This window comes from Thalassophryne amazonica, chromosome 6 (assembly GCF_902500255.1).
Source record: "Thalassophryne amazonica chromosome 6, fThaAma1.1, whole genome shotgun sequence".
NCBI classification, from domain to species: domain Eukaryota; kingdom Metazoa; phylum Chordata; class Actinopteri; order Batrachoidiformes; family Batrachoididae; genus Thalassophryne; species Thalassophryne amazonica.
In genome coordinates, this window is record NC_047108.1 from 91,378,563 (window position 1) to 91,401,060 (window position 22,498).

General features: G+C 41.3%; 1 protein-coding gene across 2 annotated transcripts in view; it reads left to right on the forward strand.

Moving 5' to 3' along the window:
- Positions 1-21,869, forward strand: part of LOC117512646 (dysbindin-like) — a 55,278-nt gene extending 33,409 nt beyond the window's left edge. The window contains exons 3-6 of one of the 2 annotated variants that reach the window (XM_034172796.1): positions 4,655-4,804; positions 10,263-10,550; positions 21,105-21,110; positions 21,859-21,869. In XM_034172796.1, the coding sequence (XP_034028687.1) occupies positions 4,655-4,804; positions 10,263-10,549 (437 nt within the window). In that variant the 3' untranslated portion in view covers position 10,550; positions 21,105-21,110; positions 21,859-21,869. Of the gene's footprint in view, positions 1-4,654; positions 4,805-10,262; positions 10,772-21,104; positions 21,111-21,858 lie in introns of those variants that run through there. The other variant, XM_034172795.1, reaches the window with a different exon arrangement.
- Positions 21,870-22,498: the final 629 nt, after the last annotated feature.

The following is a 22,498-nucleotide window of genomic DNA, read 5'->3' on the forward strand; positions in this document are numbered from 1 at the left end:
CTGGTTCCACAGGAGAGGAGCCTGAAAGCTGAAGGCTCTGCCTCCCATTCTACTCTTACAAACCCTAGGAACTACAAGTAAGCCTGCAGTCTGAGAGCGAAGCGCTCTATTGGGGTGATATGGTACTACGAGGTCCCTAAGATAAGATGGGACCTGATTATTCAAAACCTTATAAGTAAGAAGAAGAATTTTAAATTCTATTCTAGAATTAACAGGAAGCCAATGAAGAGAGGCCAATATGGGTGAGATATGCTCTCTCCTTCTAGTCCCCGTCAGTACTCTAGCTGCAGCATTTTGAATTAACTGAAGGCTTTTTAGGGAACTTTTAGGACAACCTGATAATAATGAATTACAATAGTCCAGCCTAGAGGAAATAAATGCATGAATTAGTTTTTCAGCATCACTCTGAGACAAGACCTTTCTGATTTGAGAGATATTGCGTAAATGCAAAAAAGCAGTCCTACATATTTGTTTAATATGCGCTTTGAATGACATATCCTGATCAAAAATGACTCCAAGATTTCTCACAGTATTACTAGAGCTCAGGGTAATGCCATCCAGAGTAAGGATCTGGTTAGACACCATGTTTCTAAGATTTGTGGGGCCAAGTACAATAACTTCAGTTTTATCTGAGTTTAAAAGCAGGAAATTAGAGGTCATCCATGTCTTTATGTCTGTAAGACAATCCTGCAGTTTAGCTAATTGGTGTGTGTCCTCTGGCTTCATGGATAGATAAAGCTGGGTATCATCTGCGTAACAATGAAAATTTAAGCAATACCGTCTAATAATACTGCCTAAGGGAAGCATGTATAAAGTGAATAAAATTGGTCCTAGCACAGAACCTTGTGGAACTCCATAATTAACTTTAGTCTGTGAAGAAGATTCCCCATTTACATGAACAAATTGTAATCTATTAGACAAATATGATTCAAACCACCGCAGCGCAGTGCCTTTAATACCTATGGCATGCTCTAATCTCTGTAATAAAATTTTATGGTCAACAGTATCAAAAGCAGCACTGAGGTCTAACAGAACAAGCACAGAGATGAGTCCACTGTCCGAGGCCATAAGAAGATCATTTGTAACCTTCACTAATGCTGTTTCTGTACTATGATGAATTCTAAAACCTGACTGAAACTCTTCAAATAGATCATTCCTCTGCAGATGATCAGTTAGCTGTTTTACAACTACCCTTTCAAGAATTTTTGAGAGAAAAGGAAGGTTGGAGATTGGCCTATAATTAGCTAAGATAGCTGGGTCAAGTGATGGCTTTTTAAGTAATGGTTTAATTACTGCCACCTTAAAAGCCTGTGGTACATAGCCAACTAACAAAGCTAGATTGATCATATTTAAGATCGAAGCATTAAATAATGGTAGGGCTTCCTTGAGCAGCCTGGTAGGAATGGGGTCTAATAAACATGTTGATGGTTTGGATGAAGTAACTAATGAAAATAACTCAGACAGAACAATCGGAGAGTAAGAGTCTAACCAAATACCGGCATCACTGAAAGCAGCCAAAGATAACGATACATCTTTGGGATGGTTATGAGTAATTTTTTCTCTAATAGTTAAAATTTTGTTAGCAAAGAAAGTCATGAAGTCATTACTAGTTAAAGTTAATGGAATACTCAGCTCAATAGAGCTCTGACTCTTTGTCAGCCTGGCTACAGTGCTGAAAAGAAACCTGGGGTTGTTCTTATTTTCTTCAATTAGTGATGAGTAGAAAGATGTCCTAGCTTCACGGAGGGCTTTTTTATAGAGCAACAGACTCTTTTTCCAGGCTAAGTGAAGATCTTCTAAATTAGTGAGACGCCACTTCCTCTCCAACTTACGGGTTATCTGCTTTAAGCTACGAGATTGTGAGTTATACCACGGAGTCAGGCATTTCTGATTTAAAGCTCTCTTTTTCAGAGGAGCTACAGCATCCAAAGTTGTCTTCAATGAGGATGTAAAACTATTGACGAGATACTCTATCTCACTTACAGAGTTTAGGTAGCTACTCTGCACTGTGTTGGTATATGGCATTAGAGAACATAAAGAAGGAATCATATCCTTAAACCTAGTTACAGCGCTTTCTGAAAGACTTCTAGTGTAATGAAACTTATTCCCCACTGCTGGGTAGTCCATCAGAGTAAATGTAAATGTTATTAAGAAATGATCAGACAGAAGGGAGTTTTCAGGGAATACTGTTAAGTCTTCTATTTCCATACCATAAGTCAGAACAAGATCTAAGATATGATTGAAGTGGTGGGTGGACTCATTTACTTTTTGAGCAAAGCCAATAGAGTCTAATAATAGATTAAATGCAGTGTTGAGGCTGTCATTCTCAGCATCTGTGTGGATGTTAAAATCGCCCACTATAATTATCTTATCTGAGCTAAGCACTAAGTCAGACAAAAGGTCTGAAAATTCACAGAGAAACTCACAGTAACGACCAGGTGGACGATAGATAATAACAAATAAAACTGGTTTTTGGGACTTCCAATTTGGATGGACAAGACTAACAGTCAAGCTTTCAAATGAATTAAAGCTCTGTCTGGGTTTTTGATTAATTAATAAGCTGGAATGGAAGATTGCTGCTAATCCTCCGCCCCGGCCCGTGCTACGAGCATTCTGACAGTTAGTGTGACTCGGGGGTGTTGACTCATTTAAACTAACATATTCATCCTGCTGTAACCAGGTTTCTGTAAGGCAGAATAAATCAATATGTTGATCAATTATTATATGATTTACCAACAGGGACTTAGAAGAGAGAGACCTAATGTTTAATAGACCACATTTAACTGTTTTAGTCTGTGGTGCAGTTGAAGGTGCTATATTATTTTTTCTTTTTGAATTTTTATGCTTAAATAGATTTTTGCTGGTTATTGGTAGTCTGGGAGCAGGCACCGTCTCTACGGGGATGGGGTAATGAGGGGATGGCAGGGGGAGAGAAGCTGCAGAGAGGTGTGTGAGACTACAACTCTGCTTCCTGGTCCCAACCCTGGATAGTCACGGTTTGGAGGATTTAAGAAAATTGGCCAGATTTCTAGAAATGAGAGCTGCTCCATCCAAAGTGGGATGGATGCCGTCTCTCCTAACAAGACCAGGTTTTCCCCAGAAGCTTTGCCAATTATCTATGAAGCCCACCTCATTTTTTGGACACCACTCAGACAGCCAGCAATTCAAGGAGAACATGCGGCTAAACATGTCACTCCCAGTCCGATTGGGGAGGGGCCCAGAGAAAACTACAGAGTCCGACATTGTTTTTGCAAAGTTACACACCAATTTAATGTTAATTTTAGTGACCTCCGATTGGCGTAACCGGGTGTCATTACTGCCGACGTGAATTACAATCTTACCAAATTTACGCTTAGCCTTAGCCAGCAGTTTCAAATTTCCTTCAATGTCGCCTGCTCTGGCCCCCGGAAGACAATTGACTATGGTTGCTGGTGTCGCTAACTTCACATTTCTCAAAACAGAGTCGCCAATAACCAGAGTTTGATCCTCGGTGGGTGTGTCGTCAAGTGGGGAAAAACGGTTAGAGATGTGAATGGGTTGGCGGTGTACACGGGGCTTCTGTTTAGGGCTACGCTTCCTCCTCACAGTCACCCAGTCAGCCTGCTTTCCCGGCTGCTCGGGATCTGCCAGGGGGTAACTAACGGCGGCTAAGCTACCTTGGTCCGCACCGACTACAGGGGCCTGGCTAGCTGTAGAATTTTCCACGGTGCGGAGCCGAGTCTCCAATTCGCCCAGCCTGGCCTCCAAAGCTACGAATAAGCTACACTTATTACAAGTACCGTTACTGCTAAAGGAGGCCGAGGAATAACTAAACATTTCACACCCAGAGCAGAAAAGTGCGGGAGAGACAGGAGAAGCCGCCATGGTAAATCGGCTAAGAGCTAGTAGCTACGCTAAGCTAGCGGATTCCTAAAAACACGCAAAGTGAATAATGTGTAAATAATTTAGAGGTGATTCAGCAGAAGGAGTGCTTTAGTTAAGGCACATAAAGATTACACTGGGAAACAAATCGTAATCTAGGTAACTAGATCAATCTAACTGCGCAGATTAAACAGCTAACAGATACAGCAAAACACCGCTGTGCTCCGGAACAGGAAGTGATACAATACCGCAGTGAGAGCCAACCACCAGTAGAGGCAAGAAAGACAACAAAAGCAAAGTGCAGTACACCTGAATGCAGTTTTGGTGCACATGCAAAGTCCAGTGCACCTTTTCTTACAGTAACAGTAGTTTTTATTCATGGCATGATTTTGATGCTCCAGGGAGTGTGGGCCAAAGAAGCTGCCACCCAGTTCTTTCCTTGTTCTAGTCCTAGTCAGATGGTTCTGGCATCTCTGGATCCTTGACCAATGCCCGGTTCCCACTTTTGGTCTATTGCTTGTGCACTTCGTCTTTTCTATAGATTTTTTTGTGTGAAGAGTTTGTTTCATTAATTTCACAAAGTACTTCACATCTGAAAACAGACGTCACTGGATGCACAAATTATGCTAGCGGTATCATGCTTTTCTCTTTAAATCCACAATAATTGTGGTTATCTACAACACTTAAACAATTGCAACATTTAAATTATGATCTCACTGAGATATGAGTGAGAAGCACTCAGTGGAATGTGTGTAGTTGTGCATTTTTTTTAATATTATGACTGTATTTGCAGCTCCCATGGGCAGTATCTCATCCATGGAGGTGAATGTGGACCCACTAGAGCAGATGGATCTGATGGACATCTCTGACCAGGAGGCCCTTGATGTCTTTCTTAACTCGGGCTCTAGAACAGACGCAGCCACTTTAGCATCACCACTACCAGGTGCAGTGTTTGTCATCAACAAACACTAAAACGTCTGGAATAAAAAATACAGTTGTGCTCAAAGGTTTACATACCCTAGTGATTTTGGCCTGATACCATGTACACAAGTTCACACAAACAGGTTTGAATGGCTACTAAAAGTAACCATCCTCACCTGTGATCTGTTTGCTTGTAATCAGGGTGTATGTATAAAACATGGGTGCTCAAGTTCGGTCCTCGAGATCTATCTTCCTGACACTCTTAGTTGTCTCCCTGCTCCAACACACCTGAATCCAAGGCTCACTAAAAGCCTGCTAACGAGTCTTTCATTGGACTGCGGTAAACCAGAAACTAGAACATCGTAGTAGTCCAATCTAGAAGAGATAAACTCATGGATCAGGGTCTCACCATCAGCCATAGACAGGATTAGATGAATCTTCACTATATTTTGCAAGTGGAAGAAAGCAGTCCTCGTAATATTTCTAATGTGGAAGTCAAAGGACAATGTAGGATCAAAAATTTCCCCAAGGTTCCTCACTTTGTCAGTGTGATGTATGACACATGCACCTAGGCTCAGCATAAACTGGTCAAATTGATGCCAATATTTTACTGGACCAAGAACCATCATTTCAGTCTTATCAGAATTTAAAAGTAGGATGTTTCTAGACATCCAACTTCTCACTGATGCAAGGAAATCTTCTAAGGATTTTATGTGAATGAGATTACCAGCAGTTATCGGCATGTATAACTGAGTATCATCAGCATAGCAGTGAAAGGTAATCCCAAAACGCTGCAATATGTGCCCAAGGGATGCTATATAAAGAGTGAAAAGAAGGGGGCCCCCAAATTTCATGTCATTAAGGTTAGAGGTAGTGTTACTGTACAAAACACAGTAAGAACACCTGGTCAAGCATGACGTCAACCATGCAAGGGCACTCCCAGTAATCCCAAAGTGATTTGTATATGATGATCACCTTATCAAATGCAGCACGAAGATCTGACAGCACCTGAACCGTCGTGGTGTCCAAATCCATTACGAACAGAGACAGCTCTCCCCACTTTAGCGAGAGCCGTCTCTGTGGAATGATATTTTCTAAAAGCAGACTGCAGTGGCTTAAAGAGATTATTCTCAGTAAGATAGTCCACGAGCTGCCGTGACACAACTTTTTCCAGAATTTTATATCAAAATGATAGATTTGATATGGGCCGGAGTGTTTCAATACACTAGGGTCAAGATTAGGTTTCTGAAGTAATGGCTTAATCACTGCAGATTTGAAACATTTAGGAACAGATCCAGAAGTTAAAGAAAGATTAATAATTGCCAGCACAGTTGGCTCTAGAGTGGGCCACAGGTCCTTAAACAGTTTTGTTGGTATAGGATCAAATAAACAGGTTGTGCTTTTTGTTGATGTTACGAGTTTCATCAACATGCCTAGTGAGATACTATCAAATTCTGTAAATCTGGGTAATACCTCAGTAATGGCACCCACCTCAATAGTAGGGTGTCATGGCTGGGTTGAGGCATGCTGGGATTTAAACCTAATGTCTTCTATTTTCTTCTCAAAGTAATCCAGGAAATCTTGTGCTGTAAAAGGAGAGCAAGCTACAGGTGGTTGTCCATGAATAAGTGTTGCCACCATGTCGAACAAGAACTTTGAGTTATGCTTGTTTTTGTTGATCAAATTGGAGTAATAGGTCCACTTTGTAGCCAGTAATGCATGCTTAAAGTCTTAGATAGCATCACGCCATGCAAGGTGGAATACTTCTAATTTTGAACTACGCCATTTCCATTCTAGACCTCTTGCTTTATGCTTGAGGTCATGCAGGTAATCATTGAACCAAGCTGACTGCTTTTTGGGGGAGCGCGGTTTTAACACAGGTGGCGCAATCATGTCGAGTTTAGTTTTGAGCACTGTGTTTAAACTATCCACAAGACTGTCTACTGATTGGGTATTTGCCATATGTGAAGCTAAGACATCAGGCAGTCTAGCTTCGAGTTCAGTCTTAGTTGAGGAGTTGATGCATCGCCATAGTGATGTATAAGGTTGTTGTTCCACTAAACACGGCAGTGAAATTGTAAACTTAATAAGTGAGTTATCAGAGACCACTGATGTAAGAGGCATGATGTCAATATTCATGACAGCAATACCATGTGCGAGAACCAGATCCACGGTATTTCCACTAATGTGCGTTGAGTCCTGAATGCATTGCCGAAAACCTAATGCATCCACAATTTCCATAAATGATTTGCAGAGGGGATTAGAAGGCTTATTTATATGAACGTTAAAGTCACCAATGATCAGAATGTTATCTGCACTAGTTGACAAGTTAGAGATGAACGCACCAAATTCATCTAAGAATTCAGAATATGCGCCAGGAGGCCTATATACAGTGACAAAGGAATACGGCTGATTTTTATTCTGACCTTGGCAATGCGTAATATCCTGAGCAGAATGGATAATCAGATGCTCAAACAAGTTATATTTGTGACCCCCAACAGCTAATAAGCTAAACCTAGATTTATAAAATAAGAGCAACACCCCCGCCTTGCTTCACATCATGGGGGGGGGCTGACTGACTAAATGTATGTGCTCTTGGGCAGGCCTCATTTAAAGGGAGACAGCTGTAGGTTTAAGCCAGGTTTTACATAGCCCAATCATATCTAAGTGATGATCAACAGTGCTCTTATATTAATGAGACCCAGACTAAGGACCTCAGTGGGGTTGACAGTTGAACTGTTTGAGTTTAGGGGTGGTTCCAGAGTAGCACATATAAGATGCCTAGAAGTAGGTTTAGGTTTGAGACACTCCACACGCGTTGTAGGTAGCAGACACGAAATCAGGAAACACCATTTAAATCAAATGACACCTCTTCCAAACGTAATACAAACAAACTGCAATTGATCAAAACGTTTTTTCCTCCCAAAATGAGGCATCCTGCGCTGATGTGCAGCAGCCGGCTGAGCTCAGATCAGTGGTATGTAGTGACATTCATGCCAAAATGTCTGAAAGGAAATGCTTTTGACAAAAACTACAGATTTTATTTATGTCCAGAGATCAAGGATCCAGTGACCAATTTAAAATGTTGTTGACATAAAAAAAACTGTACAGCCTACTTTTAGTACACAGAAAATTCAAAAGAGGTATCGATAAGGGAATCGATAAGGAATAGGATCGATAAGCGGAGTCAATAATGGCATTGATATCGATAAAATCTTAATACCCATCCCTATTTCTGAGTCATGGGGAAAGCAAAATAATTGTCACAGGATCTGTGGGAAAAGGTAACTGAAGTGTATAAAACAGGAAAGGGATATAAAAAGATATCCAAGGACCTAAGAATGACAATGTTATCATTCATATTCTCTGAAAAATGGCCAAAAAAACCCCAAAACAAAACAAATCTGCCAGGTTATGTAAACTTTTGAGCACAACTGTAACTGCCAACTGTTCTTCTTTGTCTTTCGGCTGTTCCCGTTAGGGGTCGCCACAGCAGATCAATCGTTTCCATCTCACCCTGTCCTCTGTATCTTCCTCTGTCACACCAACCACCTGCATGTCCTCTCTCAGCACATCCATGAACCTCCTCTTTGGTCTCCCTCTTCTCCTCCTGCCTGGTGGCTCCATCCTCAGCATCCTTCTCCCTATATACCCTGGGTCCCTCCTCTGCACATGTCCAAACCATCTCAATCTCGCCTCTCTGACTTTGTCTCCAAACCGTCCCACCTGAGCTGTCCCTCTGATATGTTCATTCCTAATCTTGTCCATTCTTATCACTCCCAAAGAGAATCTCAACATCTTCAGCTCTGCCACCTCCAGCTCTGCCTCCTGTCTTTTGTTAGTGCCACTGTCTCTAAACCATACAACATAGCTGGTCTCACTACTGTTTTGTAAACTTTCCCCTTCACTCTTGCTGATATTCTTCGGTCACAATTCACTCCTGCCACCTTTCTCCACCCACTCCACCCTGCCTGCACTCTCTTCTTCACCTCTCTACCACACTCTCCATTACATTGAACAGTTGACCCCAAATATTTAAACTCATCTACTTTCACCACTACTACTCATTGTAACTGCACTATTCCACTGGGCTCCCTCTCATTCACACACATGTACTCAGTCTTGCTTCTACTGACTTTCATTCCCCTTCTCTCCAAAGCATATCTCCACTTCTCCAGACTAGACTCAACTTGCTCTCGACTCTCACTACAGATCACAATGTCATCTGCAAACATCATAGTCCATGGGGACTCCTGTCTGATCTCATCTGTCAACCTGTCCATCATCACTGCAAACAAGAAAGGACTCAGAGCTAATCCTTAGTGTAATCCCACCTCCACCTTGAATGAGTCTGTCATTCCGACTGCGCATCTCACCGCTGTCACACTAGTCTTGTACATGTCCTGCACTACCCTAACATACTTCTCTGCCACTCCAGACGTCCTCATACAATGCCACAACTCTTCTCTTGGCACCCTATCATAAGCTTTTTCTAAGTCCACAAACACACAATGTAACTCTTTCTGTTCTTCTCTGTACTTTTCCAACAGTATTCTCAGAGCAAACATTGCATCTGTAGTGTTCTTTCTCGGCATGAACCATATTGCTGCTCACAGATCTTCACCTGTTTTCTAAGCCTAGCTTCTACTACTCTTTCCCATAACTTCATGCTGTGGCTGATCAGCTTTATGCCTCTGTAGTTACTGCAGCTCTGCACATCACCCTTGTTCTTGAAAATAGGAACCAGCACACTTCGTCTCCACTCCTCAGGCATCCTCTCACTTTCCAAGATTTTATTAAACAATCTGGTTAGAAACTCTACTGCCATCTCTCCTAGACATTTCCATGCCTCCATTGGAATGTCATCTGGACCAACTGCCTTTCCACTCTTCATCCTCTTCATAGCAGCCCTCACTTCTTCCTTGCTTCCTGATTTACTCTCACCACATCATCCAGCCTTTTCTCTCGCTCATTTTCGTTATTCATCAACTCTTCAAAATATTCCCTCCACCTTCTCAGCACACACTCCTCACTTGTCAGCACATTACCATGTGCATCTTTTACCACCCTAACCTGCTGCACATCCTTTCCAGCTCTGTCCCTTTGTCTGGCCAATCGGTACAAGTCCTTTTTTCCTTCCTTACTATTCAACGTCTTGTACAGTTCACAATATGCCTTTTCCTTTGCTTTTGCCACTTCTCTTCTCGCCTTACGCCGCATCTCCTTGTACTCCTGTCTACTTTCTTCACCTCTCCGACTATCCCAAAACTTTTTCACCAACCTCTTTCTCCTTATGCTTTCCTGTAACTGCCAACTGTTACTTGGGTAATTTGCCTGTTGACCTTTCTGCAAATGGGCTCACATGTGTTAAATTCCTTTTACATGCATCACTCAATGAAACAGGTGCAGCTGAATAAACTAACACTGGCAGAACAGGAACAAGGAGCAAGGAAGCTTGTTGACTTTAATGTATTCCACAGAAGGGGAGGATGAATATGAAGAGGATGAAGATGCCGAAGTTGTGTACCGGCGGTGTGTTCCCTTGAAGCGGCAACATGAGGTGCATCACAGCTCAAAGTCTCGAATGTCATCGACTTCTTCTGGTTCGTCTGATACCAGTCGAGGTGGAGGCGACACACCTGTGATCCAGTCGGACGATGAGGAAGTACAAGCTGACACGCTGTTGCTGACCTCCACCCCACAAAACAGGGATGATGAGACAGAGGAGGAAGAGGAGGATCGATGCCTTCTAACTTCATCTTCATAAAGACCTTCTGTCAAAAAAGTCCCTCTCAGTCCACTCCTGCAAAGTCTACTCATGAACTCCATCAAGGAAATAATGCTGTCGTTGCCATCTTCTGTTAGTCAGCCAGTTAGTTAATTAGTTAGCTACTTTGTCAACAGGATATCTCAAGAAGACGTGTAGATGTCACTTGGGTTTGGTGGTGACGTAGGCTTTGGTTCAGAGAAATGTTTGGGTACAGATCCAGATAACTGGGTGGTTCCTTTTGATCCTAATCCTGCTTTTGATATCTGATCTGTGATCCCAACTCCTTTAATCCTGTAATCAGAATTGCTGATTAGTTCAGTGATGTGGGTCACAGATCAGGATACACCCTTTGATTGTGTTTCCTTAGAATCAATGAAGACAGACAAATGGTAACAAAGACGACATCCATGATGAGATTTAAAGATCAAAGATAAGATGTGTGATTTGGATCAATGTTCAGCCCTCAGAATGTAAGATCAGGCTCAAGCGAGCATGGTCAGGGTCAAAAGATCACAATCCAAGGTCAGCAGTCAGGATCAAAGATTAAGCTAAACAATGAATAATCAGGCTCAAAGGCCAGAGAACAAATCTAAAGTTCATTGATCAGGATCAAATATCACTGAAGATGAGTAATTGGGATCAAAATACGATGAATACAATCAAAGATCAACCACCAGAATCTAAGATCTGGATCAAAACCCAGTGAACAAGACCAAAGTAGAGCAATCAAGATGAAAAAAACATCAGGATTAAAAAGAGGTAGCTGAGTTCAAAGGTCAGTATACAAACTAAAAGGTTTGCAACCAGGAGCAAACAACAGGATCAGATCACCAAAAAAAGTTAAGTGACCAGGAACAAAGATCAGGGATGAGAAATAACCATGTGGCAGTGAAAAAAAAAATTAAAGGAAAGGAAAATGTCAACAGAGGAAAGATGGCTCTTGATGGAGATATTCGCTGTCTGAGTGCTCTTTTAAATTGAATATTAAGTGCTGTATTTGGTTTTTGCTGAATTATTTGTGGTAGTATCTCAAGTCTTTTGATGGATATATGCTCGATTCCTGCCAGTCCCGTGCACAAAGGTGCATTGTTTGAATTATTCACCTTCAGCTGAGCTCATTCAGTTTTGACAACAGGACAATTTAAAAATGGCTTAATGCTGACAGGCGCTCACTCTGCAGCTCTCACACACAAAAGATCCATTAATCTCAAACAGCTTTACCGTTTGAGATTAATGGATCTTTTTTTTCTGTGATTTCAGCAGATGAGGCACGAATGACTGGCTGGCTGAAAAAGTTGCAGTTGTTTAAATGTTATACCATGAATCTGTTGCTGTGTGCATGTGCAGCATCACACTACAGTGTTTGTAAAATGCATGCCACGCCATTCTTCATGTTTGTAACTATAAAGCCTCGGTCCCACCGACTAACAAGCCATGAATAATGAGCCACGCATGGGTGTGTCAGTAATTATTTGAAGAATGATACTTGTTTTAAACTATCATGTATCCGCTACTAAGGCGCCTCTATGTGCCTCTCTGTACCTTGCATGTGCCAGGTATCAGCCTCTAGTGAGCCACGACTGACCTGCCATTTGCGCCCCATCCAGCCTGGAATGGCTCGTGTTGCCACATATGATCCATGCAGCGCCGTGTAACGCAACATTGGTGCATGTTTAGGCATGGGTTTGGTCCAAACCTCCACCCCCCCACACTTGATCCCTTTTAAAGTGTGGGTTTTCAATTCATAGCATCCATTCAAGATGTTCTCACATTTTTTAAATGCAGTCCAAAAAGGTGCTCCTGTACAGTCCGGCCGGTGTGCGCATCCATGCGCCAGGCTGCTGTTCACCTGTGTTCCAGAGTGTTTAAATGCAGCAGTTCTATGTGTTCACCCAGCTCTCTGTGACCAAAAAACACACCACAGTCAGGTGGCCGCTTTAATTACATACCTGCAACTGTGTAGATTGATTAAAAAAAAAAAAAAACACACACACACATCCATAACCAGAGCAGCTGGAACTGAGCCACAGGTTCCTGGACAGTCGCCTCTGTGCTTCTTCTCCCTGGCTTTATTTCTTCCATGGCTTACAGTCATTTTGACACCATGATCCAACTTTTAACTTTGTGTTCGTCCCCTAATGTCTGCAAAATCGCTCTTTTGTGACCTTGCGTTCTGCGTAAATGCTCGTCTTGAGTGTGAGTCATTGCGTTAGCGCACTCAGAGTGCACCTCATCTGATCCAAGATGTTAAATCTATCTTAACATTTTTACAGCTGCTTATAAAGAAGGAATGAACATGTAACTGTTTTACCAAGCTATTAAAACATTACAAATAATTACCTTTTAGGCTGTTCCAAATACACTCAACAAAAATATAAACGCAACACTTTTGGTTTGCTCCCATTTCGTATGAGATGAACTCAAAGATCTAAAACTTTTTCCACATACACAATATCACCATTTCCCTCAAATATTGGTCACAAACCAGTCTAAATCTGTGATAGTGAGCACTTCTCCTTTGCTGAGATAATCCATCCCACCTCACAAGTGTGCCATATCAAGATGCTGATTAGACACCATGATTAGTGCACAGGTGTGCCTTAGACTGTCCACAATAAAAGGCCACTCTGAAAGGTACAGTTTTGTTTTACTGGGGGGGATACCAGTCAGTATCTGGTGTGACCACCATCTGCCTCATGCAGTGCAACACATCTCCTTCGCATAGAGTTGATCAAGTTGTCAATTGTGGCCTGTGGAATGTTGGTCCACTCCTCTTCAATGGCTGTGCGAAGTTGCATCGACGAACTGGAGTCAGGTCGAGAACCCGATGAGGACGACGAGCATGCAGATGAGCTTCCCTGAGACGGTTTCTGACAGTTTGTGCAGAAATTCTTTGGTTATGCAAACCGATTGTTTCAGCAGCTGTCCGAGTGGCTGGTCTCAGACGATCTTGGAGGTGAACATGCTGGATGTGGAGGTCCTGGCTGGTGTGGTTACACGTGGTCTGCGGTTGTGAGGCTGGTTGGATGTACTGCCAAATTCTCTGAAACGCCTTTGGAGACGGCTTATGGTAGAGAAATGAACATTCAATACACAAGCAACAGCTCTGGGTGACATTCCTGCTGTCAGCATGCCAATTGCACGCTCCCTCAAATCTTGCAACATCTGTGGCATTCTGCTGTGTGATAAAACTGCACCTTTCAGAGTGGCCTTTTATTGTGGGCAGTCTAAGGCACACCTGTGCACTAATCATGGGTGTCTAATCAGCATCTTGATATGGCACACCTGTGAGGTGGGATGGATTATCTCAGCAAAGGAGAAGTGCTCACTATCACAGATTTAGACTGGTTTGTGACAATATTTGAGGGACAATGGTGATATTGTGTATGTGGAGAAAGTTTTAGGTCTTTGAGTTCATCTCATACAAAATGGGAGCAAAACCAAAAGTGTTGCGTTTATATTTTTGTTGAGTATATGTTCTCCACCTCAGGGCACAAGACAGAGAGGAAAAAAAACTCCAAATGAAACGTCCTTTGTGATTCCAGAAGTGATTAGAAGTGTTTTAAACATCGAAGCTCTGACAGAAAATGATTAATCAGCTACAAAATAATTAGTTTATATACAGTGTCTGGCACACAAGGCAGGTGGGATTGTAGTGCGCAAGAGGGCGGAGCCAAAATAGCCTGTCCTGACCTTGTAGCTACCAGATACTTGGATAATGGACTTTTAACAGTCTCATCCTCACCACAAACGTGCCTCTAAAGTCCTTGTTTGTCCTTGTGGTACCTCGTACCATAAATGTATGATTACTGTAAATTTTGAACTTCTTGAAATTAGCACCACACTCAGAGATGAGCCTCGTTAACCAAATATTCTGCCTCTCAAAGCCACTATTCTTCCACTGGACTCGTACGGAAAAAAACAACGTGGCTCATTATTCGGTGGGACCAGGGCTTAAGAAATGAAGTAGACAAAATGTCAAATTGCTCCATGTAGTAAAATATGTTGTTACTGTTAATTATGTGCTGATGAGTCATTTATCTGAAAAATATTTCTTTGATGTGCCTGATCTGAGTGTGTATGAAACTGTTGAAACATGGGGGATGTGTGCACAAAGGGGTGTTTTCCTCATTGAGTGTGTAGTGACCTCAAAATGATCTTTGGTAATGTGTTTGTCTTTTCCATCTGAACATACTGCTTTGAAGTAAATAAAAGTGGTAATAGAAGATGTTTTAGACTTTTGTATGTTACATATTATTCTGTTTACACACACTGTTTGTTCATTATGGTGATCAGGGGCCTGTACTACGAAGCAGGGTTACTGGCTTATCAGGGTAACTTCGGGAGTAAGTTGATGACGTGTGGAGTAACTTCCCGGTTAACCCGTACTACGAAAGGTGGATAGGTTTTGATCGAGGTATGCTGCCATGGCAATTTACACTGCGTGCCAAACCTGCTCCGAGCAGGTTATGTTCTAGGTTAGCTTGAGGTTTTCGCATAACCACTCCCTTTATAAGTACCGCCCATCCACCTTCAATCACTCCGAAGACAATGCCGGCCTACCTGGATGATCCGTTTGATATTGGGGCACAAATTGTGAGGGGCTCTCCTCGCAGGGCGAGGGTTTTTAAAGACCGCCAGAATCCGCTGACATACCCGGACGATATTCTCTATCAAAGATATAGATTCTCAGCCGAGGGAATTCGTCATCTTTGTCAGCTGATCAGGCCAGAAGTCTGTAACATCACCCATCTTAGCAATGCCCTGACGATCGAGCAGATAATGTGCCTTGTGCTTACATATTTTGCCAGTGGACAATTTATGTATTCCATCGGTGATGCTGAACATCTGAGCAAGAATACTGTATGTCGTATGATTCGCAAGGTCGTACTTGCTCTATCTAAACTGTTGGATGCATTTGTCGTTTTCCCTGGCCATTTATCTGCAATGCAAATCAAAGAAGGGTTTTATGCAATCGCGGGTAATTACTAATATCAAAATAGGTCTAATGCATGTCCATTAATTAGGCCAGGGGTGGCCAAGTTCGATCCTCGAGAGCCATCTTCCTGACACTCTTAGTTGTCTCCCTGCTCCAACACACCTGAATCCAATGAAAGACTCGTTAAAAGTCTGCTAACGAGTCCTTCATTGGCTTCAGGTGTGTTGGAGCAGGGAGACAACTAAGAGTGTCAGGAAGGTGGCTCTCGAGGACCGAACTTGGCCACCCCTGAATTAGGCGAAGTAGGGCTTATCAATGACAATTTCTCCTAGGTTTCCCAAGAGTAATAGGAGCCATTGATTGAATGCAAATCCCAATCAGTGCACCCCTGGGAGAGCACGAGGGCGATTATGTCAATCACAAATCTTTTCACAGTATCAATGTGCAGGTATAGCCGTTCTATTCGGCCTATTTCATATACCCATTATCGTGTAGTCCACTCTAAGCTCACCTTTTCACTTATTTCAGCCACATAAGGGTTGCTTTGGTTTGGTTGATTTTTCTAAATATTCCAATATGCAATTACTATAATTACATATTTCACATTCTTTTTCTCCCCACATGGGACTGTCCTGTTGGATAACCTTCATGCCAAAGTGATATATATGTACCTATGTTAACAGAATGACCATTAATGGCTTTAAATCCTTAGATGACATGTGAGCATTTACCCGATCAGCAATACGTTGCCAACAAGCCTGTCTTGCTTTATTGGCAGACGATGTGTTCGATTTCCCCCTTAACGTTAATTTAAATTCCTCGTAGCTCCGCATAATAATCGTGCATTCTTCTTCAGTAAAGTAAGGTGACCGCGCCATCATTGAAAAATGGTGACGTGTGCTGCAACCTGCCCCTTTTATGGGAACGCGCACAAACTCCAATTAGGTTAACCCAGGTTCAACAAATCAACATCTTACTCAGCGTCGTAGTACCGATTAACACCACTTGAGAAAACCAGGTTTTGTCAACCCTGGTTTAAGAGGTTGACCCTGGGTTACATCTGAGTAAGTTAACCCCGCTTCGTAGTACAGGCCCCAGGTCACATCAGACTTGATGTACATAGTCAGTTAGTGAGTGGATTTTTACCCCAAATCAGGGGAGGGAAATTACAGATTTCCAGTGTATAAGTCACACCTTTTCTGTATTATCAGCTCTTTAATTTTCGATTTAATGTGCACTGTTGTTGTACTTTTTATTACTGGTATTTATTATTTTATTATTGTAGTTTACGTTGTTTATCACTTTAATACATGGGAAAGCCCTGTATAAATAGTTATTATTATAACAACTGAGTGGATCCTTGTCATTTGATTGGTGTTTTGTATGTCACGTGACATGGATTATGCATTCCATTTATGTTGCGTTGCATTTACCGTGCAAATATGGTTCCATTTACCGTGCAAATTTGTTCCAAACGTTTTGTACCATTGTACGCTGTGAACCCCGCCCACTCACACACTAGTGGGGGCGGCGTTTAACTAAACATGGAGTTTGTTTTGCTGATGGATGATGATTTGAACGAGCTAAATGACAGTGCTAGTGCTCATTCTTCTAACACACACATAACACAAAACAAATCCACTATGCCATCAGTCGCCTGGAGGCATGAAGAGCTGTTAGGATGAAAACCTGGATGAATTTCTGACGTGATTTTTCACTGGACTGAGGAAGTACACAAATTTGTCTTTTTCTTTTTTTTTTTTTTTTTTTGAAGTATCACGGGCTATATCTTCAGAATTATTCCAAGTTGACTGACAACAATTTTGGACTCCTATTTAAAGTTTGTGTTGGAGTGTTGATGTCAAAGCACCAGTGACGAACACCAAAATGTAAGTACCTTTTCTATTCTATTTTAGCCATTATACAAAACAACTAATGATGTTTTTACATTCTTTCAATGGAACAAATAATTAATTTGGTGAAAGCTGGAAGGCACCATTCAATGAGGCTTAGCTGATGTTGTATCCGTCACCTGTATGGTTTCACCTTCACACATCATAGCGTCATTATTCCCTCAGCTCCACGTGTCTGAAGAACAGTGGTGAGCACAGCTAACCAAAAAGTTAACTTCGATAACCACTAATCCGCTAACTGAAAAGTTAACTTTTATAACATTAAACCAATAAACTGCTAAAAAAAAAATTAGCAGAGGTTACAGCTAACCGCTAACCTTTAGTACTGACTCGGTACACTGTCATCTACTAATAAGCCAGTTTCATGTTTGGCAATCATAAATCCAAAAAACAAACAAGTCAGAGCTTTTGTGTTTATGCCCACTGCCACAAAGACATGTCACTTACTTTTCACACATAACACAGACGGTGGCAGAAGAGATCAAACACAAAGCACTTTTCACTCATGGTTTCATTTATAAACAAAACTAATTCCAGACAGTTTATCAACATTAACAGCAACGGTGTCATTTTTACAAAGTGAAAATATCGCACATATCTTTTAAAACAGAGGTCTCAAACTTATTCCATAAAGGGTTGAAAGGGTGCAGGCTTTCTTTGCAACCACCCACTCAATCAGGTGATTTCACTGATTAACTGATTCCAGCTGCTCAAAGTGATGTTAATCAGTGAAATCACCTGGTGGAGTGGGTGGTTGCAAAGAAAGCCTGCACCCTTTCTGGCCTTTATGGAATAAGTTTGAGACCTCTGTTTTAAAGTAATGCACTAATTCTGAAGGTTTGAGCATTAACCGACACACATGCTAAAAGGCATTATTGGAAATGAGTCTTATCTCATAAATCCCCCCCCCCCCCTTCAAAATGCAGAGAATACTGTCATCTGCTGGATGGGAGTGTGAATAGCGACCAACATATTTGTGAATCTCAAATGCACTCAGAATGTCTCAGTATCGCGTAAGTGAGCAAAGCGATGAATGCGTGTGATCGGTGATCCACAAATGGTGAATTACACTTCACAAACAGATTGTTCAATTTTACAAATGCATTTTTTTTTTACAAATGAAAAATGACATATTTACAAATACACATTTATTTGTAAAAACCAACACCCAAGTTACAAATCAGAAATTTGTGTTTGTGGGTCAGAAAACATGTGAAAATCAAGGACCATTTGTAGATCAGCCTCTATGCATGGTATTAATGAGACAATTTTAACTCTACAAATAAGTGTCTTCACTTTAAAAAAAAAAGGTAAAGAATTGTATGTACACTAGCGCAGACACACTGTCGATCGCTGCTATAATGCATTATGGGAGTTCCGGGTTGGTCTTTAAAAATGATTACTGTAGTACATGTTGGTTTAGCAGTGTTGTTAGTGTTATAGATTTGTTGTGTTTTGATAGTTCATGTAGTGTAGTTAGTTTGAAGAGTTACATTGTGACAATGAGTGAAAGTGCCTTGCATTTGATCTCTTCTGCCACTGTCTGTCTTGTGTGTGTGAAAAGTAAATGTCATTTTTTGCAGCAGCTCGTCAGCAGCAGCAACCCTACCCTCTTCTGCTAGAGGAAGACTGAGCTCCTGACAGTGGCCTGACTATTGCAAAACACACAACAGACAGAAACTACCATGTATGATTTTAGGGTTTACAACTGTTTTTGACCATTAGGTTTTACTCACTATGCCACCAAAAAAATATTAGTGGAACTACATATAGCGGAAGCTAATTGGTCCGCTGATGGTTATCAAAGTTAGCAGCTAAACTAATCGCTAACAAAATTTAGCTTTGCTAATTAGCAGTTAGCAGATTAATGGAACTATGTCCACTGCTGAGGAAGATTGCAGGCTGACACCAACACAGATCCAGAGTTCGAGATTTGAAGGACCAAGACTCAAAACTTGAGACCAGACACTAAGAAAAAGTAAACATGACTCCTCAAGCACCATTCTTGGAGTCAAGGTCAACCTAGAGAAGTTAACATGTGTTAACCCAGAAATGGTCAGTGCATATAAACTACACAATTGCAAGTTTTTGTGCAATCTGTCTAAAAGGCGTGGCACAAAAGGCTTGTATGCCCATAACGCTAGAGAATTCTTACCAGCATGAAGCCCCAGTGACACTGCTGGCAATGTAACACTCATCTCATCCAAACTGTTTAACAAACTACAGGCCGCCACATGGCAGGCCAACAAGAACCTTATACACTCACCTTGCTCAGTGAAGATACAATCTTACACTGACAGAACTTTGACAATGTCATCCATGGCCCCCATTCACCTGATAGTGAGTGAGTTTTGTCCATCCAATCTATATATATATATATATATATATATATATATATATATATATATATATATATATATATATATATATATATATATATATATATATATATATATATATACCTGGATGTCATCGCTGTAACGCAAGTGTTATTACATGTACTCCTACTAAGTCTGTAGCAGGTATGATGTGGAAATGTTTGCCCAGCACATGATGACATAAATAAACATGTAACTCACTTCCGGTACCCTGTACTCCGCAGCGCAAACAGCTGGTCAAGTCACTTTCACCCGGCTCTGCTGCGTGCTGGCAACGTTGATCAGACGACAAATACATAATCCAACTCTGGTATGAATAAATCCCATGTGAAGTGCCATCTCACAACAATAATCCAACTACAGTTGTGTTAAGATGTGTAGCAAAAAAGAGAAAGTCCACTGGCTGCATCTGAAAGTTGCGCACATGGGGGAAGTTGGTGCACTGCCAGCGCAGTTCAACAGCAGTTACGGAGTCCAGACAGAAAAATAAAATCGAGCAATGCAAGTACAGGGTGGGCCAATAAAATGTTACCACTTTTTTAATTCGTACAATTTCCAAAATAACAAAAATTTCTTTTTCATTTACATTTTCAACATCCGTCAGGAAATTCAGAGAATCTCTCTTGAGATGTGTGGCAATGTCATAAACTTCAATGTGCGTGTTGCAGCTGTAATCCAAAGAAGAGGAACGTGTATTGAACATGTCATCAATTACTGAACTGTGCGGAAAACAAGAGACAAAGTGGGAAATGTTAATTTGATGCTTCTGTTACAAGTCTGTAAATAAAATTTTTGAGTAAGTTCTCATTTCAAAAACTTGTGTACGATCAAAAAGTGGTAACATTTTATTGGCCCACCCTGTATGTACTGATCAAACACCTAAAAGGATTTTTCACCAGACTGTACAACAGCAGGCGATCACTGACAGTTGTCAGCCTTTTTGTGCGCTCTGTGGATGGACAGCTCCAGTGCACATGCACCCTACGTGCACACGCGAAGTGGCTGGTACAGCGTTTATGAACACATATACAGTACTGTTCAGAATAATAGTAGTGCTATGTGACTAAAAAGATTAATCCAGGTTTTGAGTATATTTCTTATTGTTACATGGGAAACAAGGTACCAGTAGATTCAGTAGATTCTCACAAATCCAGCAAGACCAAGCATTCATGACATGCACACTCTTAAGGCTATGAAATTGGGCTATTAGTACAAAAAAGTAGAAAAGGGGGTGTTCACAATAATAGTATCATCTGCTGTTGATGCTACAAACTCAAAACTATTATGTTAAAACTGCTTTTTTAGCAATCCTGTGAATCACTAAACTAGTATTTAGTTGTATAACCACAGTTTTTCATGATTTCTTCACCTCTGTGAGGCATTAATTTTGTTGGTTTGGAACCAAGATTTGCTCATTAACTAGTGTGCTTGGGGTCATTGTCTTGTTGAAACACCCATTTCAAAAGCATCTCCTCTTCAGCATAAGGCAACATGACCTCTTCCAGTATTTTGACATATTCAAACTGATCCATGAGACTTGGTATGCGATATATAGGCCCAACACCATAGTAGGAGAAACATGCCCATATCATGATGCTTGCACCACCATGCTTCACTGTCTTCACTGTGAACTGTGGCTTGAATTCAGAGTTTGGGGGTCATCTCACAAACTGTCTGTGGCCCTTGGACCCAAAAAGTACAATTTTACTCTCATCAGTCCACAAAATATTTCTCCATTTCTCTTTAGGCCAGTTGATGTGTTCTTTGACAAATTGTAACCTCTTCTGCACGTGTCTTTTATTTAACAGAGGGACTTTGCGGGGGATTCTTGCAAATAAATTAGCTTCACACAGGCGTCTTCTAACTGTCACAGCACTAACATGTAACGCAAGACTGTCTTTAATCATCCTGGAGCTGATCAATGGGTGAGCCTTTGCCATTCTGGTTATTCTTCTATCCATTTTGATGGTTGTTTTCCATTTTCTTCCACGCGTCTCTGGTTTTTTTTTGTCCATTTTAAAGCATTGGAGATCATTGTAGATGAACAGCCTATACTTTTTTGCACCTACGTATAAGTTTTCCCCTCTCCAATCAACTTTTTAATCAAACTACGCTGTTCTTCTGAACAATGTATTGAACGTCCAAATTTCCTCAGGCTTTCAAAGAGAAAAGCATGTTCAACAGGTGCTGGCTTCATCCTTAAATAGGGGACACCTGATTCACACCTGTTTGTTCCACAAAATTGACGAACTCACTGACTGAATGCCACACTACTATTATTCTGAACACCCCATTTTGTGCTTTTTTTTTTTTTTTTTTTACTAATAGCCCAATTTCATAGCCTTAAGAGTGTGCACATCATGAATGCTTGGTCTTGTTGGATTTGTGAGAATCTACTGAATCTACTGGTACCTTGTTTCCCATGTAACAATAAGAAATATACTCAAAACCTGGATTAATCTTTTTAGTCACATAGCACTACTATTACTCTGAACACTACTATACATGCAGCTGAGCGAACATTTCGGCCACACACTTGCACACTGCTTTGATCACTTGTTCTACACACGCAAGCACAGGCAGCTCATTCAGCCATTGAGAACACGTGCATGCAGCTGAGTGGACACACAGTCATCGCTCGGCTTGCCTGTTCTATGCACGTACACGCGTGCACAAAATCATGTGAGACACACACTGATGAGATGCCAGTTTAGTG